The 18465-nt window shown below is 39.5% G+C and overlaps 2 protein-coding genes across 2 annotated transcripts; one reads left to right on the top strand and one right to left on the bottom strand.

The window, feature by feature from the left end:
* The first annotated feature begins 620 nt into the window (after positions 1-620).
* On the top strand, positions 621-7487 carry fam89a (family with sequence similarity 89 member A). The gene is made up of 2 exons (XM_004083777.5): positions 621-1037; positions 3643-7487. The coding sequence occupies exons 1-2, from the start codon at positions 792-794 to the stop codon at positions 3910-3912; spliced, it is 516 nt and encodes a 171-aa protein (XP_004083825.1). The 5' UTR covers positions 621-791; the 3' UTR covers positions 3913-7487.
* Positions 7488-12424: 4937 nt separating this feature from the next.
* arv1 (ARV1 fatty acid homeostasis modulator) lies at positions 12425-18410 on the bottom strand. Its single transcript, XM_020714670.3, has 5 exons — positions 18227-18410; positions 17524-17643; positions 15035-15188; positions 14601-14825; positions 12425-13467 (listed from the first exon to the last, which is right to left on the bottom strand). Exons 1-5 carry the CDS (start codon positions 18320-18322, stop codon positions 13361-13363), a joined length of 702 nt encoding a protein of 233 aa, XP_020570329.1. The 5' UTR covers positions 18323-18410; the 3' UTR covers positions 12425-13360.
* Between the last annotated feature and the right edge of the window lie 55 nt (positions 18411-18465).

The following is an 18465-nucleotide window of genomic DNA, read 5'->3' as shown; positions in this document are numbered from 1 at the left end:
TCCCGCCTCCCTTTTTATCACCTATAACTGAGAGCTCTCTGTTTACACAGTCTCCCGCTAGCTCATAGGCCTTCACACACCCCAACTTAACATTACCAATGCAACAAAAATGGTGAGCAAAATTAGAGCTATCCAGACGTAGAGTTTTGAGGCAGATACCAGCTCTTAGGAGGAAGAGGCATCCATCAGAATGTAGTGGAGCAGGGAGCTTGGTCCACAAATTGTCATATCTACAAAACAATGAACTTTTTCAAACACAATGATGATTCACAATGATTTTAATAAAAAATGCTATGCAATTTTGAGCTTAATTTTTTTCTTATATGTCCTCCATTATGAGAAAAATGCAAAAAGAACATGTTAAAGACACCAAAAACAAAATTTTATTGTGAGTACGTCATGAAGTCCATGTGCAAACTAACAACAAAAGTAATAGAAACGTTTAAAAAAATGAATATGTTATGGGATATTTTTATAGTTCTAAATATCAGTATTTTAAAACTACCTGTAGGCATCCCTGTCCAGAAAAAGGCTTAATGTTACTGTTGTTAGTCTGCTCAAGCCCAGAGTGAGGTTCTTCTGACTGAGAGGCTTTTATTTTGAAGTATAATTCGAGCGCCGTTGTGACTCAGTTCCGGTAACTTGACGTGGCGTCGCGAGCGTCCCCTCTTCACGCGGAGAAAGCCGCGGCTGCTCGCTGGGGTAGGGCGTGTGTGTCGTGTTAGTGGGGTTGGTGAACTTTTTAGCAGGAAAAATAGCCGCCCTTCGTCCTGTCGGTAACACCGGAAGCCATGAACGGAAAGTCCGCGAACGGTACAGCGGGGGGGATGGCCTGCATCGAGGGGCTGCCGCCGCTGCCGAAGAGCCTGAGCGGGCTGTTGAACTCGAGCGGCGGCTCGTGGAGGGACATGGAGAGGATGTACGTGAAGAAGACCATGATCCAGGACGACCTGAGCCGCGGCAGGAACGCCGATAACCTGCTGGCCAACAAGCCGGCCAACCTCGACGCTGCGCTGGCTCTCCTGCGGAAAGAAATGGTCAGAACTGCGCCTGTTTTCATTTCTTTGCATCTGTCGGCAGGACAGTCAGTGCTGCTGTTATGAACCGCTCTGTGTTTACCAAATGTTAACTTTCAGACACGTATTTCCGTTCACAGCAAGCAGAGATGGCCTTATTGCTAGTTCCGTCAAGCCTTTAATTGTCTGTAATAGTCACGTGTTCGTGTAGGGGGGGGGGGTACTCTTTGTTTGTTAAAATCATTTTTAATAGAAACTATATTTTCATACCCACATCAAATTATGCTTTCCAAAAACTGTCTGTCATAATAAGCGGCAGCTATAAAGTGTTTAGGTTTGGGGTGTGGTCATTTTTAAAACCCCTGTCAGTTTGGTGCATCCCATTTCCGATTTACAGCAAACGCAACATAATGGTTGGAAAGTTTTCAAAGCTGAAGCTTTTTAAAAAAAACTTTATTAATCATAACAAATAGAACAAATATGTATGACAAGATTAATTGTCATTAAAGCTTGAAGCTTTTAGACTGAAGGAGCCACAAAAACGTCATCCTACTCCTTATGTTCTATATTATTTCTTTAAGCGCCAACTTGTTCATGTGCCATTTTCTGATGATGGAGGACTTATAGAAAGAAAGAAAGCTCCCTGCTCCTCTCCATTCTGATGCATCCACTTTTAGATCCACGTTCATCTTCACTTCCCTCGTCTGAGCTGGAATCTAGCTGAAAAAAAAACATACAGCTGGATAGTTCAAACATTGCTCGCTGTTTTTTTTTTTGCACTGGTAATGCTAAATGGGGGGTGTGAGGGCCTGTAAGGATGATGGGAAGTGGGGATGGTGTTGCTCAGAGGTGAATTTCTGATGAGATCTTGCCGCTCTGCAGAAACTATGTCCTTGAAAACGCCACAGGTTTTTTAAATTTTGGCTAAAAACGACATCATAATTAACAGACCGCTAGTAACACTTTGAGAATAGATCAATAGATGGTTGGAGTGGGACTTTGAAAGGTATTGTTTTAGATTTCTGTAGTTGGACTACGGCTCTGAATGTTGGGCAGAAGAGGTGCCTTGTCTGCCGGATGACTGACTCTTTCTGTGGTGATTTGACGGCGACAGCAGAGACGGCAGCTAAGAACAGAACTGATCATTGTTTTGATGGTATTATTCTGTACAAAAATATCTCCAACCTTTGACATTTCTATGTTTTTCCACCCAAGGTGGTTTGTTTTTCATTGGTGGGAGGATGATAAGACAAAACATAACCAAATGAAAATGACAGCTTTGTTAGACAAAGAAGCAGAGATCAGGAGGGGAAATGGTCAAAAAATCACCTTTTCATGTCTTTTTGATCTGTCATAGGAAAGGTTAAACGGGTTTAACCCTTTAATAGTGGAGCTGTCGCAGGCATCAGAAAAGAACTCGCGCTCTTCGAACCGTTTACCCAATGAACCTAACTCCAACAGATTCAGACGCAGCTTTTGGTTTACTTTGGCCGCTTAAACGCTTTACTTTTGTAAACACTTTACAGTATTAGTGTTTAATATTGGCACAAAATAGTGTTTTTTTTGCATCAAAACTTAGTAGGTTTACGCTTATTGCGTAACTTCTTTACACTATTGTATAATTTAGTGCAAAGCAGCTTTTATCCGCTGAAGAATGATAAATGTTACAAATCAGCACAGATCCATTTTTTTCAGTTGGTTTGCATAATTACATAAGCGGTTCAACAAGTGTCAACACTGGAGCTAAAGCTCCACGGTCAAAGGGTTAAACCAACATTCATTTTTCAGTGGTTGCCTGTTTGTACCCCCAATCGCTTTAGTTCCTGTTGCATCTGTCCACTAGATGCTTTTGTTCATTAAGGGTACGACAGTCACCCTTATGCGTAGATATGGGCTTTCTACAGGGGAAAAAACGATCCAACCTGTAGGGGGCATGCAGGTGGTCCAGCCCAAAACATCAATGTCATAGAGCGCTTGGTGAACCAGTAGAGACAAAGTATCATTTATTCATTCAGTCATTCGTCTTCTTAACTGTTTTAACACTCTCAGGGCTGCCGAGACTGATAACCAAGTTTTATTTTTTTTATTTAAAAGCGACAACCAAAAACAAAGAGTTTTTCTGATAGTTTTGATGTAGAAAACCAGTGAACATCTCGGAGACAAAATAAAGAGATGTTCATTTGTTTTCTACGTCAAAACTAACAGGAAAACTGTTTTTGTAGTTGCCTTTGAATACTAAAAACATGGTTAAGATGTGGTCGAGACGAATCAGTCTCTGCTTTTTTAAGATAAAATTTAAATTTTTCCAACTTTTTACGTTTTTCTTAAAGACCCACTCCAAGGAAAATGGTGTTTTTGGTGTTTGTACTTGTTTGTTCTTGCAGCATTTTCCCCATGATGGAGGATAAAAGAATTTAAGCTTAAAACTGCGTTTCCGAGTATTTTTTTAATTTAGATCACTGTGAATCAGGAGCAGATTAATCAATGCCGTTGGAAAAAGCTCAGGTTTGAAATGAACGGGTCACAAGCTCCAAAGTGTTTTAGAGAGTTTAGTGTCGTATAAGGAATGTGACTTTTGTTGGTTTTAAGTATTTCATGCTAATCATAGTTCTGGCGTTTCCTATAGGTGGGACTGCGTCAGCAGGACATGTCTCTGCTGTGTCAGCTGTGGTCGCTCCATGAGTCCATCCAGGAGTACAAGGGAAGCTGCCATGACCTGAGCGCTGCCTCCAGCCTCAGCATGATGGAGAACGGCTTCTTCGACGAGGACGACGAGTATTATGGCGAGCCGGGCACCACCCCCACCGGGGAGCAGCCCGACGGGGAGGCAGGCGCCAAGAACGGGAGCGTGCGCAACCGGGAAGACAGCTGGCCTTCCTTTCACGTCAACATCTGAGGTCCGGTTCTGTTGCTATCCCGGATTGGCGCTCCGAGGGCCGAGTTGGGCTGCATGTTCCTGCAGAACGGCTCCGACAAACTCCTCCCACTCTGAATTTAGCAGTACTCTCTTCTGATCAAGAGCTGCTGCTTCTAGACCTGCTATTCTTCCGTAGCAGAGCCTTTCTTTTTTATATCCTCCAAAGTATATGAACAAAGTTTATTATTTAAGCTATATATCTAATATAAAGATGAACTTATTGTTCTGCACCATCGAGGTCCAGACTGAGAACATCCACTGCATCATCCCTGAATTCTGGACTTGGGAGCGGAAGGATGCAGGAAGAAATCCTAAAGGAAAACCTCGTAAACGTGGTCGGTTGAATGTGCGGACAAAGGTTTGTCTTGTTTTTATGTGGCAGAGCTCTGAAGTGATCCAGAATAATGGCTGAAGCCATGAAAAGAAGCATCGGAGCCCAAGAAGCACAGAGTTGGTTCTGGTTAATCAATCGATGTTTACAGCATTTCTCCACAAAACCAGCTTTAAAGAAATGAGAACTTAAAGCAAAGGTCGGTTAGCAGTGGGCTCTCTGGTTCTTTAGATCATTTTCTGGACATTTCTGATTTTTACACATCATGTGTCTCGAATCACTTACTAAAAAAGCTACACTGGTCAGTTGTTTGGAAATGGGTCATCAAGTTATTGAACAAACTAACAAAAACCATTTTCTCTAAAGTTGAGTGAAAAAAGGCAGAAGAAGAAACATGTCTGAGGAGTAATGGAGACACAAATGAGGTCTAAAATGTGCACATTTTTGTATTCCTGCCAGCATTTAGTACAGAAAATAGAATTCATATGATATTAAGTGTGAAGTTCTCTGCTTCCTCTGACATCTGCGGTTCTGCAGAGGCCGAGCTTCAGGATTGAAATCGTCTGAGGTGGAAAATGTCAGACAGGATGTTCCATCAGTCTAGTGCTGGTCTGTGCTTTGAATTAAGGAAAACTTATGACATAAAAATGTAAAAACAAAATACAATTGTGGAATTGATGTACGACAATGAATCTTGCAGCAGCTAAAGATTGTCCGATGCAAACCTCTTCACTTTATTTCTTAGTTTTTGTGGAAGAGTTCTGTCTGGGTTCAACCATTGACTCTACATGAAACCTGGACCGAGCGAGTGTGATGTCACCCATAGAAAATGGTTCACTTCCAACAAAATTAAGTCAATTTGGTCTCCTTTTTTTCACAATGCAGACATCGCCATGTTGGAGCCAGAAATACTCAGTAATAAGTGATTGGTCTGAGTTGGTCTGTTAACGTTTCTGGCAACAACTCTCACCAATTAGGAGTGAGCCTGTTGGAAGGCCTCACCCCTGAAGGTGGTCTTCATGAAATCTGTCAATCAGGTGTTTTGAACGTTTGGCCTCAGATGTCTGATTGGTCAGTTTATAACTTGAATTACGTACCAAAAATATAGGATTATCAAGAACACGTTAATAAAAGGAAGCAGATCAAGAATGGATCCAGAACTTTAGGGTCCAGGGGAGCTTTCGCATCAGCCTTAACCAAGAAAAAAGTATTTGGGCTCAGCGCCTCATAGCCTGTAACCTCACTAGCTACTTGTTTTGAACATGTTGGTGTGTTTTGGTCCAAATCATGACCAAAAATTAAAGATGGAACCCATGGGTGGTAGGTAGAAGTCTTCAAGGTGGTACAAAGGGCTTTCAATAAACTGTTTGCTGTCAGTCGGGGCAGTCCAACCCCAGTCAAGATGTATGACCCTGATGGTTAAGGAGCTGGATCAGGTGATTCCAGGCTAAATAAACATCTGTTCTGGGTATTCAGCAAGACGGGGTTGTAGATCTTGGGGGATCAGGATTAGCTTCAGGAGTAACACGTCAAGTTTTTCCTTTCATGTTTTCTGCTTTTACAACAATAGAATAAACTTCCATTGAAAAGTCTTAATAATCTCAATATTACTCCACTAATAAGAAACATTTCTCAGCTTTAGTTGAAAGGAACTTTAAGGATTTATTTCCAACTGACATCTTCAAGTCTTGATTGTCGATGGATCTCCGCCACGCAGAGTTCCAGTCGTCCCTTCCAAACCTGGGTCCGATGTGTTCAGTCAGTAAAAACCACCCAGAAAACACATCTGTGAGTTTGGCAGGGTAGCTGGAGAACGAGCAGCTTTGTGCTCTGGCATCGCATTAAACTAATCCTGAAACTGAGAAGTCTTTTATTTTGAAATGGGCACAAAACAAGAAACAATCCTCTCCAGGTTTTGGCTGGTGTTCATCACGGCTCCCAAGGCTTTAACTCGTGATCACGTTTAGAAGCTTTGGACCTCAAATCAATTAAAAACAAAATATCAAGAAAAAATAATTCAAAGATTGTTGGCTGAAGTCTAATCCACAGATTCCTTTTTTCTGGGCGTGGTCTCTTTCAGTGCCTTTGTTAACCAATGGCTGCTTTTCTCCAGCCTGCAGAGAATAGACCAGCCTTTAAACACTGCTGGGTTGTAAAGCTGCTGCAGTACATGTGGATGTTCAAACGTATCCCTTAAACCCTAAGGTTGTGTGTTGCATCACTGTTTCCTAACTGCAATCCTGCTGTTGCTGGATGACAAATTTCTCAGAATAAAGGCATGAAGGACAATACAGTAGACCCCAAACAGCTGACGTTTGGGTCTAACACATCACAAATGTCTTTGAAGTTTCTCTCTGTTCCGCCATATGACATTTCTCAATGTATTAAGGTCTTTTATGTCAGATTTGAAACCATTCGATGTTTCACACAACGCGAAGAATGATCCTCTTCAGTTAAATCTGTAAAGATGAGCTTTATAGCAGCACCAGCTGATCGAACCTGAATTTCCTTTTTTTTTTAATGTGATAGATGGATGTAAAAACACAAAGATGTCATCAGCATATCTGTTTTTGTTGTGTTCAGACCATTTTAATGTAACACCGAGGCTGTTCTTTGTGTTTTCCTCATTGAATCGTGATCTAAATGTATATAATGCAGTGCCGTGCTCATGTGGATTTGAATGTTGCCAACTTGGAATAATCGTCACTCAAAGGCGGTTCAGAGAACTCCAAACAGGAACGGAGCCTCGAAGCCTGGTGACTTATGAAGGTCGTCTCTAACAGCGATCACGCCTCAGTTATCACTTCTGGATGTTTGAAATCGTCCTACTGTTTATGCAAATCTGGGTTTTTGGATCTGGTTAACCCTTGTGCTATCCTGGGCACTTTACAGTTGGGTCATCTAGACCCACTAGACAGTGCGCTGAACCTTTTTTTTTTCAATGATTTGTGATCTTCACTGGTGTCCATGGATTACATGGAATCCTCTCCACCTTTGTCATGGTAGGAATAACATGTCAATGTAAGGGTGGGGTCATCTGGACCCTATAAGATAGCACAAGGGTTAAACAAAGGATCCGATCTGTTTCACATGCTTGATTCAGAAGGAAGCTCTGAACAAAACAGAGGTGTATGTAACCTAATGCTTTCTTGAAATGCATATCACTCATAGTTGGTCGTTAAGTGGAGGAAAAATGTCTGAATAAATAATGATTTGGGGCAAACTTACTGTTCCTGACTCTGTGAAATGATGGGAATGATGCTGATCAGCTCTTTAATGCTCAAAGTTATTCTTTTAAGTATCTCATTAGTTTTTATTGAAGTGGAAACGTGCACAAATACAAGAAATATGAAGAACAATAGGAGAACAAAATCCATCCGGTAGCTGATCCTGGAAGGTAAACTGGTGAGAGCTTGACCTCTTGTTATTTTAAAATGATGTCCTCCATACGAATTCAGTTTTGCTTTAGAAATAAGTAAAATATTTTTGGACATCTTGATAAAATACTAGTGTTCAACTGTTTTAGCAGATATTTTTGAAGTTTTGCTGCAGTTTAAAATTTTTGTTATGAAAAAAAAAAACATTTTAGTAAACCGGTCATTCAAACTAAATAAAAACAGAACTTTCATTGTCTAAATTCTTACACTAAAAACAGAAAACTTTTTTTTATTTGCCTGAAAAAAATGCAAGGAATGACTCTTAAGGGACAAACACTCTATTGGTTTAGACTTGAATGACACATTTGCGAGCTGCCAATGACAACATCCGTGCTGCATTGCACAGAGCCTCAAAAACGTTTTTTAAACTGAAATAAGTAAGGGATAATGGCCGACGAAATGTGCATTATCAGAAATTAACGCACGCCGTGCAAGCCTGAGCCGTCAGATGCGAAGCAGAGGACGGTTCTGAAGGCAGAAAGGGGCCAACCCAGTACCAGCAAGGTGGACCTAATGAAGGGGCCAGTGGCTGCAGTTTATCAATACAGACTGGAGAGACCACATTCTTCAATAAAACATATCAACTAATCTAAAGAGCTTAAACACCAAATCTAAAAATTACTCTTGTGTTTCTACTGATGATCATCATTGTAAACAATCATGTTTATCTGCTAAAATAGTCCCATACAAAACCAGAGGAAGCCGTTGGTCAATCCTACAAAAAAAGGACATTTTCCTGTTCATTTTGGGGGGCAGATCATGAGTTTTAAGGTGGTGTAACATATCTTCTGTTCTCTTTCTGTTGTTCCAACATGGATAGATCCCCTTAATTCAGAGATCTGGACAAAGGAAAGACAATTGCATTTCTAAACATCCTTGTTTTTTTTTAACATCCAACAGTTAAAATGAGCAAAAATTAACAATTACAATAATATTTTAATCATGAAGTCATATTTTAAATAACCACAATTCTATTCAAATAACGCAAATCTCTAGTTTTCGATTCCGTTGGACAAAAACTAAGCTAAAAAACATGAATTCCTGTTCACCTTTCAGCACACCTCGTCTGGTTTCCTACAGCCAGCCAAACATTATTTTCAGAATTTAAAGTTTAGCAGCAGAAACAGTAAATGAAACAGACCTCAACTCGGTAATAATCATGTATTACACAAAACAACCTATTTTCAATGTGATTACAGTGATGGTATGCTGTCCAAGACTCAAGTTAGCTGCTGAAGTTTATATTTATCTTTTGGACATGTTACTGCTGAAACTGGAATTGTGGTAAAAGCTAAAACTTAGCAAAAATAGTGAGAAACATTTTTGTATTTTTTTTTTCAAAATGTTTTAATAAAATATTTTTAATTAATGTAGACACAGCATTTCTCTAGGTGGATAAGTAATTGTTAACTTGCGAGCCCAATACCAACAAATGGGTCAGGTGACCACAGACATTGTCCATGTTTTATATGAATAGTTTTTGGTTTCAACAGGTGTCTGTCCTGTTTATTCGTCTTACCCACCCATTTTTGGAAAATCCAGAGTTTGATTTCATCATAGGTAGCCAAAGTGGCTAAAACCACAGGTTTAAGTACTGATTTTCATGCAAATCACTGGATCATAAAACTCCTTCTACTCCTCCTTCCTTTATGTACCTTTGCAAAACACAAAAGAGAATGTACCAACTATAATTTAACTGAATAAGATACAGGACAATCCATTCATTAGAATCCTAGCAGCTACTTGAAAAGACTGCTCTCAAAAAAAGGTAAAGACATTAAAATTGGGTTCATGTTTCTCATCTGAGTGAAACATAATCCTGTTTCCTGATGTTATTGTTGTAACTTTGTCCATTTTATTTAACAGAGTATTTGGGGGGAAAAAAACCTCCTTCTGACATGATAACTGCTGAGATAGTCTCCAGTAACCACAGAGACCCTAATCAGGACAATTTACATTGAAATCAGTGACAAAGGAACTTTAAAAAGTAGTGTTTTGCTGCTTCCTTATACAAACAACAACAAAAAAAACAGCAATTATCCTCAAACCCACAAATTCTACAAATCCCCACACTAATTCTAGAAAAACCCAAGAACTACAAGAAACAAACGTGGCTGACAAACTATTGACTGTACACAACAACTGGACTGAGTGACTCCTCCCATTGAACATTTCAAACAGGATGGTTCCAAGATCCAATGCTTACTTAGAGAAATAAACAGTTATCACTCAGACTTTATCTATTTTGTCAGAATAAACTTTCATGCCTCTGATACCTTGTTTTGTAACATGTTCTTGATTTTCCTCATTTTTTTCCATGATAGTTTTTCTGTAGTGTAAGTTATTCAAGATATACATTGACCAATCAGATGTCTCCATTAAATTAGGTGTTCTCAGGTCAAACGTTTGAAACTTTTGATTGAATCTGTCAGGTTGGACTTCCAACAAGCTCACTCCTGACTGGTGAGAGTGGTTGCCATAGAAACTCAGACCAACTTGGACCAAACACTGTTTACTGGCAACATCTGGTTCCGACTCGGTGGTGTTCGTTCAGCGAAATCAGTCATAGATATAGATCATGCGGGACAGTGGTTCAGCATTTACCTAGAACTTGCTGCTGAAACGTGTTCCAGGATTTCTGTTTTATCTTCCATGATGGTCTGCTGCAGACCTGTTGAGAATTTCGTCAAATTTGGCATTCATAGGATTTAGGAGCACAGATTTGGACTCCTCCTTGAAATACCAAAGAATCTCTTCCAAACCAGCTTCCAACTGCTCTGCTGGTCTGTGTTGCTGCCCTACTTCTTCTTCTTCATCCCTGACTTGAATTTAAATGCGCCAAGCTGCTGCATCTAGTGCTTGAGCTGCTGCCAGGCTCGTGCAGTTTCCACTGTGATTGATCATTAATGCAGCAGGATGCTTTGATGCTTCTTCCAGCACTGATGATAACATTGCAGTGAAGAAATGGGTCATCTGGTATGTTTTCCTCTTTCTGTGGCGCTTCCTCCTGAGTCTCACACTATACAGCAGATGAGGGGAATCCAGTTTGTTTCTGGTGACTGTGTGCATCATTCAGAGCCTGCTTTGTGGCTCTGTTCTCTGCATGCATGCTGTCTGTCTGAGCGTCTGTTCAGAGATTACAGCAGATTACCATAATCTTGACGGAGCAAATCCAAGGTGCGCATCACTCTCTCCACGGGGAGAGATTGGGCCGTTCACTAAATCAGAGCTGTTCAAACAGCTGCTCTCTTCACGATAACCTACTGGAATAAAATGTGATGTTATTTTGAGATTTCAGTTTTTGTTTTCTCATGTCAAATGTTAGTTCAGTTTCTGCTTTAATTGTTTTTCCATCTTGCATGAAGTCCCACTCCGACCATCTTTTGATCTATTTTTAACGCATTTGCATTGGTCTTTTGTTTATGCCATTTTTAACCAGAAAAAAACTTTGTTTTTGGGACATATTTTCTGAAGAGCAGCAGTAGTTTATTAAAAACTTTGCCTCTGAGTTGTGGGCAGGACTGCTGACATTGAGTAAGCCTGTGCTAATTTCTCATCATGCCTTTGCTTACACTCTCTCCAGCTAATCCCAAGATAACATTAGTGGTACAAAAAAAACTATGTCTGATTTGTGAAAATTCCTGAAACGCAATTTACAGGGATTTTCATGCAATGTCACTTTTAAATTCACATTGTGGCTTTTCATCTAATTCCCAGTGGTCTCAGTTATAATTATGTAATTTTAGACAAAATAGGACATCATTTCTGTAGATTCATTTGTTTCCACGCTCTCCTGCTATCTTACAGCCCCTCACACCCCGACCTAACATCAGTGGTTCAACAAAAATGGTGAGAAATATCGTAGCTATCCAGCCCTACAGTTTAGATCCAGATTCCAGCTCAGACGAGGAAAACAAAGACGTTCATGGATCTGTTTGTCTGACAGTGGATGATCAGAATGGAGTAGAGCAGGGAGACAGTTTGTGGTTTGTAGATAATAACTACAAAATGTTTTCATCTGCTCCTGATTCATTGCTATTTGAAACAAGAACTACTAAGAAATGCATTTTAACCATAATTTCCTTCATATCTCTCCCCCATTGTGAGAAAAATGCTACAAAAACATCATTTTAATTGGAGTGGATCTTTAAGGACTTAAGGAATAATTTTACAATTAATTTTACAATATTGAATATTCTGGAGCAGCCGCTGCTGCCCATTTGACAAAGTGTCTTTGGGCAAAATACTGAACCCCACATTACTCCTGGTGGTTGTAGGCTGGCGTCATCGGAGCTGCCATCAGTGCGTGAATGTGTGTGCATGGGATGATAAATTTGTGCAAAATTTGGATGGAAATTGGTGCTAATCTGTTTTTAAATAAAAAAGACAAATGCATAAAATGCAAGTTTTTTATGATCAGTTTAGTTGCGTCATATATTACAGGGCTCAGAGGTTGGTGCATGAAAGAAATCTATTATAGTCGAAGAATTTTTTAACTCTTTTAGTGCTAATCTGTTTTATTGCTCCTGACTCGTGCTGCAGGAGGCAACAAAGCATTTGCTGTTACCTCAATCGGATTATACCAACTCAGATTACCATGCTGCATGCCAAAGTGTACAAACAACACTTTCTAAATCTACAATTTCAACTTGCACAGATGCATAGATGTTTGAAGTCAACTCTAACACCTTATTTGCATGAAACAACACACACCTCAAAAAAAAAACATCCAAACATTCTTTATTGTCCTATAAACAAGGTGGGAAATGCAAAAGCAGCTGATCCATGGTATAAAGCACGTTTATAATGCAGAAGAAGCAACAAAAATAAATGAAAAAGAGTTAAAAATGCACCCAATTATGCAACATCTTAGTGTTTAGGCAAACTGATCAAAATGTCATGACTCTGAGGCATGGTGGCAGAAGTATTATGGGTTCTTGTTGCTTTTCTTCCCAAATGACTGCTGTTAGTTAAAGCCACCCGTTAACTGCATCAAAAAGCGCTGGGAGATGTGACAGAGCTGCTAATCAACAGCTGAACCATATTACTGCTCCTTTACAATAATGTAGATCTGTTAGCTTAACAGGATATTTTGGCTTTCTTAAATAAGTGCTCTGGTTCCAACAGAAAAAGTTGATTCAGTAAAATCTTGATGGAAACCTTAAAGCTTGACCTCTGTGTCATGTGATCCTGTTAGTTTACCACACAAAGCCTCTTCGTACTGAGCTGAAAAAAGCACAGGGAGCTGCCTGTCCAGACAGAGGTAGTTTTTCACAAATTACAACCTGGGGGCTGTTTGTCATTCCTGAAGAGTGACTAAGGAACTGGAGCGTGCTAAACAACAACCCGGTTGGAGAATGTTTGTATGACTTTCTCCCTTTTTGCTGCTGTTAAAAGAAAAGTTCAGAAACTCCTACTCAAATCTTGACTTTTTGATAACGATCCACAATAAATATATTTATTGCACATCCAATAGGCTTTAAAAACGTAGACTCCCTCTCTGTCCTTCTTATATTGGGAAAGGTTTCATTTATGAATTTGAGCAAGAGCCTGAAAGATATCTTAAAAATAATGTCCGTTCTTTTTTTTTTTGTGCGTCCACCATTCCGCCTGAAGGTAGCAGACGTTCCAGCATGCATCCCTCAAATGCCAACACATCCTAGATGCTGCATGGAAGCTGCTGACAGGCCCGGGCCACTAAGGTTTCTGACAGGAAGCCGAAAACGACGGCGGCCACAGACAGACGTCTGCAGCTGTTCAGGATCACTGCAAAAAGATCACAGGAGGACATGATGAATATGATGAGGGTCATAAACAATAGAGATTTGTATATGCATTTGAATAAAAAGGTTGTATTCTAAGTACATTTAAGAAAAAGGATTTTATTGGTAAATACTACGGATGCCTGATCAGGTTTTTTTGGCCTGATCCGATTCTGAGTCCAAATCTGATACTTGTGTAAAAATTAATAAACAAATCCAGCTTTTTTCCATCCGCCTTCTTCCGCTTACCCTTTTCTTTTGTGTCCCTATCCCCATCTCTAACACCCCTCTCTCTCATTTTCTCTAAGAAATGTATGCAAACATAAATAATATAAATCAAGTTTGGCCTCAAGTACAATCAGGGTTCATCTGATCATACACCTTACATGTCTAAAATTGCATAACCCTCCACTGTAACAGTAGAATCTCTCTGAAACAGAAAGCATTCAGCTCCTATCTGTTTATCAGCTGTTGGACATGACAAGATATTAAAATAATAATAATAATAGGATTAAAAAAAGAACAAAAAACTTCCAGCAACTAGATTCTACTTTTTTTAATTCTACTTTTTAATCACACATTTTTGCATTGAAAACTAAACCTTCAATCAATAAAAAAATGACTTTTTTACATAATGGACTATGTCAAGAAACTAATTTGATGATTTCATACATTTTTGTCCTTCCTACGTTTTATGCTCTAACATCTTCACCCCCCGCCTTTATTTATTTTTTGTTACTTTTCTAATAATAATGTTTGCAACTAAAATTACTATGCTACTACCACTGGCTACTAAAAATCTGTACATTTATTTGGTTAATTTCTTAAGGCTCCCTGCCGGCCTAATGGACACCGCGATAGAAATCCGGTTGGGTGGTTTTGTAGCCGGGTACGCCAGAGTTTTTCTTTTTCCTATAATAGTGCAACTATCAACTAGTTATAATAGTTAACTATTACCTATTAAAAACTGGTGATAATTAGTCATGTGGAGAAAGCTCTGTGACTGCAGTGTTAGTATCTTCAGAACTATTGAACATTTTTGATCAGATGTGATTAATTGTGGTGACGTCTAGTATTTTTCTGAAATAAACTTGATTATTAAATCACTGATCTTAATCAATTAAATGCATCTCCTACCTCTGATGGCCTGAGAGTTTGAGGTCAGAACAAAAAGTTTGATGAGTCCCAGACAGAAGAGGGAGTATTCGTGCTCCCAGATGACCACGGGAACTAGCAGGACTTTGCCGTAGCAAGACAGCAGCAAGGCTCTGAGGAGCGGTCCGAGCTGTACGGAGCCCCCCTGCAGCGCACCCACCCACAGCCAAAGGAAGAGCAGAGCGCCGCCGCAGAAGGCCGCCAGTTCTGCCGAGAAAAGGGGGTTTCATGTTACCGAAAAAGATTCTCTGATAAATCAGAATTAATCCCAATCATGATTAATGATTTCCTCATCAGTAGAAAATAGATTTTGTATCCAAACATCTATTTGGAGATTTCTGGAGTTTTCCTGTTGTGAATTAATGTTTGTGCCCTGTGGCCTGCGTATTAACACACTGACTCTGTTATCTTCATACCGAGGGCAGCCAATCCAAACATGACATAAAACTCCCATTCCTTGGTGTATCTGATGATGTCGGCGGGGTCGCCGCTTTGCTCGGAGCCGTGGAGCGCCGACCACCTGAGGTAGGCCTCGCACAGCAGGCAGAAGGCACACAGCTTCCAGTGAATCTGGAGAAACGTGGAGAAAAAACAGCCCTGTCAGTAATAGAATACTGTCAAGGAAACGTTGTTTTGACTGAATGAACATTTTTGGTGACTAAGTAATTTAAGTTTTCATGTTTCTACACTGTTATGCCACGTTCACATCAGGCATGCGTTGAAGCTTGCATTCTTGAACGCATGTTTAGCCCACACTGGACTGATATTGCCCAATACTAGTGTCTACTAGTACTTTACACTAGTACTAACCACCTACAGTTGGCAAAGGCTTAGTGTAAAATGTCAAAGTGGTACAAATCTGGTAAATCTTGCAGCAGCCTTTTTCTTTCTCAGCTCTATTCTGATATATGAAAGACTTGGCGTCATAGAAGTCCATCTGGGCACAAATCGCAATCATTCGTTTCTCCTTCATGATCAATTTTCAAACGGTTGGCACTTCTGTGAACTAAAAGAGACGCCATTCATACGTCACTGCCAAATCCGAGGCCCCTGATTGGTCAAAGTTCAACCTGGTTATACTTTCGACATGCGTTCAATGCAGCCTGTTTTGTTCGTAGAGCTCAAAAACGGCCCAACAAATGAGCATAGCTACGCGTGAACACGAGGGTTTTGAACGCAGGAGCTCGAAACGCACTTTTACAAGCCTTTACATAAACTTTTCATTGGAAGTGATTGCTTGATCGTGTGTTGCCAAGGGCAGACTTAACGTAGCTGAAGGGAACAAATACTAGTGCCAAATTTGGCTGAATAGAAATCAAATATTGAAAAAAAAGCTAAAATACTCCAAATAACATGGAAATAGCTAATTGTTCTTCTTTATGACAAATGAATATAAAGAAATACCAAAAAACCCTCGTATTTTGTTTCCAACGTGAAGGCAAAGTAATTGCTGTAATTCCCTAAATGACCACTGGAGGCTTGTTCAATAGTGAGCAATTTCCTATTGACTCCCATGTTAAAAAGTCAAACTTTACACCAAAAATGCTTTTTTCAAGTCCCTCTTCAATCATCTTTAGATGATTCGAGATTACTACTGGAAAAGTGCTTCCAGTGGTCTTTTCTTCATCATCAATACAAGATTCTTTAAGCATTAGTAAAAGCAGCACAGCTAAAAGCACTACTGTTTAATATCTAGAGCAATAATAAAACTGTTTGAAATATGTATGGCTGTCGTATGTACATGCTGTCGGCACAAAACACTGAAGTAACTCACCGCACAACCAACACTCTCTAGCAATGACACATGCACTTTTATTTTCTCACTAATTACTTAGTAATCAATTCTTTAAGTAAGTAGTCAATACCAGAATGGGGGATGTATGATACCTTAGTATTGATTCTCCCATCTCTAGTGTCATCCTCATCAGTTACTTCATTGAACACAGACAAAAACCAGCCACACCCCACTTGATGACAACATACACACACTCTTATTTCATCAGCGTTTGGGCTCCTGTTATTATTTTCTTCTTATCCTTTTTCTTACTGGACTTATACTTTTTTAAAGATTCTTTTTTATTCATATTTATTTTGACTCTATTACTCATAGTCTTTTTTTTTTTGCCTCTTTGCACACGGATTTCTTGTCGTTTCCTTGTACCTCCCAGTGTCGAGCTGCTCTCAGTTTGTTGCAACTCACTATTGGAATGACTCAGATTCTGTCATTTTTTTCTGTCTCATGGCAGTTTGCAAAAGACCAGCAAGTTTGCCTGTTTACATTTTCTACTCCAATCAAAATTTAAACTATTTCCAAAGTGTTCCCAGTGGTCTTTTCTTTGTCTTTTTGAACATTTACCTGTGAGTTGTGGGTGGGACTTTTGGCATGGAGTAAGCTCATTTCCCCATGATCCCTTTGTTTACAGTGTCTCCCGCTCACAACCCCAACCTAACATTAGTGGTGCTACAAAAATTGTGAACAATATCAGAGCCATCCAGCTGTATTCAGTTTAGATCCAGATTCCAGCTCAGATGAGAAAAACAAAAACGTACAGGGATCTATTTGTCTGGCAGTGAATGCATCATAATGGAGCAGAGCAGGGAGACTGTAGCAATTTTAGTTTGTACGCAAATACTACAAGTTTTTTCAAACATAATTTTTTCATCTGCTCCTAATTATCACATTTTGCATGAGAAAATATTCAGAAAAGAAGTTTTAATCTTAATTTTTTCTTTATATCTGTCCTCCACAATGAGACAAAATGATCAAATTACTTCTTAAAAACCACAATTTTAATCGGAGTCTGTCTTGAAATAAACCATAAAATTAAGAATGTGGCAATTTTATTACTTTGGAAAACATGCATCAGTCAAAAGTCATGAAAAGGTGAAACTGCAGGTTACTTACATTCAGGCTTGTGTTGAATAAAATGTGCCTGAAAGCCTGAGTCTTGCACAAAATGGCATCAATGAGGATGATAACTGGGTCATATTCAATGTACTTATCAACAGGCTTTTGGCAGGACTCCTGGGTAAAAAAAAAACAACAACATTATAAAGTGTGTAGCTGAGCTGGCTAATATGTCGTACTAAGCCCTTAAGAACTGTTCTACTTGCATGTATTTTTCTAAATACAAGCAGCCAGATCTGAACTTTTTTCTTGGCCGCACAGACCCAGAGGAAAGGTCAAGGTTAGGATTACAGTTATGGTTTATACACCAAATGGTTCCTAAGTCCCTCTCCCAGGGGATAGGTCAACTGCAGGGAACAAATGCGAGGGAAAGCTGTTGGGACTTAAAGATCTGCAACCAACCACAACATTTAGCCTGGTGGGACACACAAAATACCTGTGGCCAAATCAATGCAGCAATGTGCATGATGATACACATGGCTCAGCCATTAGTTAAAAACAAACAAAAACCTAAAAAAATTTAAGATGCAAATTTGTTCTGTAGCTCTGTTTTAACATAATTTTATTAAGGTTTTGCTAACAGCTCATACGGAAATACCAGATAAAATATGTCTGAGTTTTTAAAAAAAACTAAACTAACTACACGTTCGTTATCCGCGTGCCTTGAGACGCCTCATATCTAATGTAAAAAGCTACCCACACAAATAGTTATCTTCAGAATTCCGTTATTGTAATCCCTGTAAAGTTCCGAGGCTTTATCGCTACATTCGATGCATCTATAAACTTCTTTCCCCATGTTTTTTCCTTTCAATCAGCTAACAGCAGCTAGCAACATGCTACTATTCAAAACATCCAAACCGGAAGCGATTCCGGGTTTCTTCAAAATAAATTGCGAACGGAGAATCATTTTAATGAAGTCTGTGCCATAACTTTTAAGAC

The sequence above is a fragment of the Oryzias latipes genome, chromosome 24 (assembly GCF_053564925.1).
Source record: "Oryzias latipes strain Hd-rR chromosome 24, Olatipes_Hd-rR_3.1".
NCBI classification, from domain to species: Eukaryota; Metazoa; Chordata; class Actinopteri; order Beloniformes; family Adrianichthyidae; genus Oryzias; species Oryzias latipes.
This window is presented reverse-complemented; position numbering and strand designations above follow the sequence as displayed.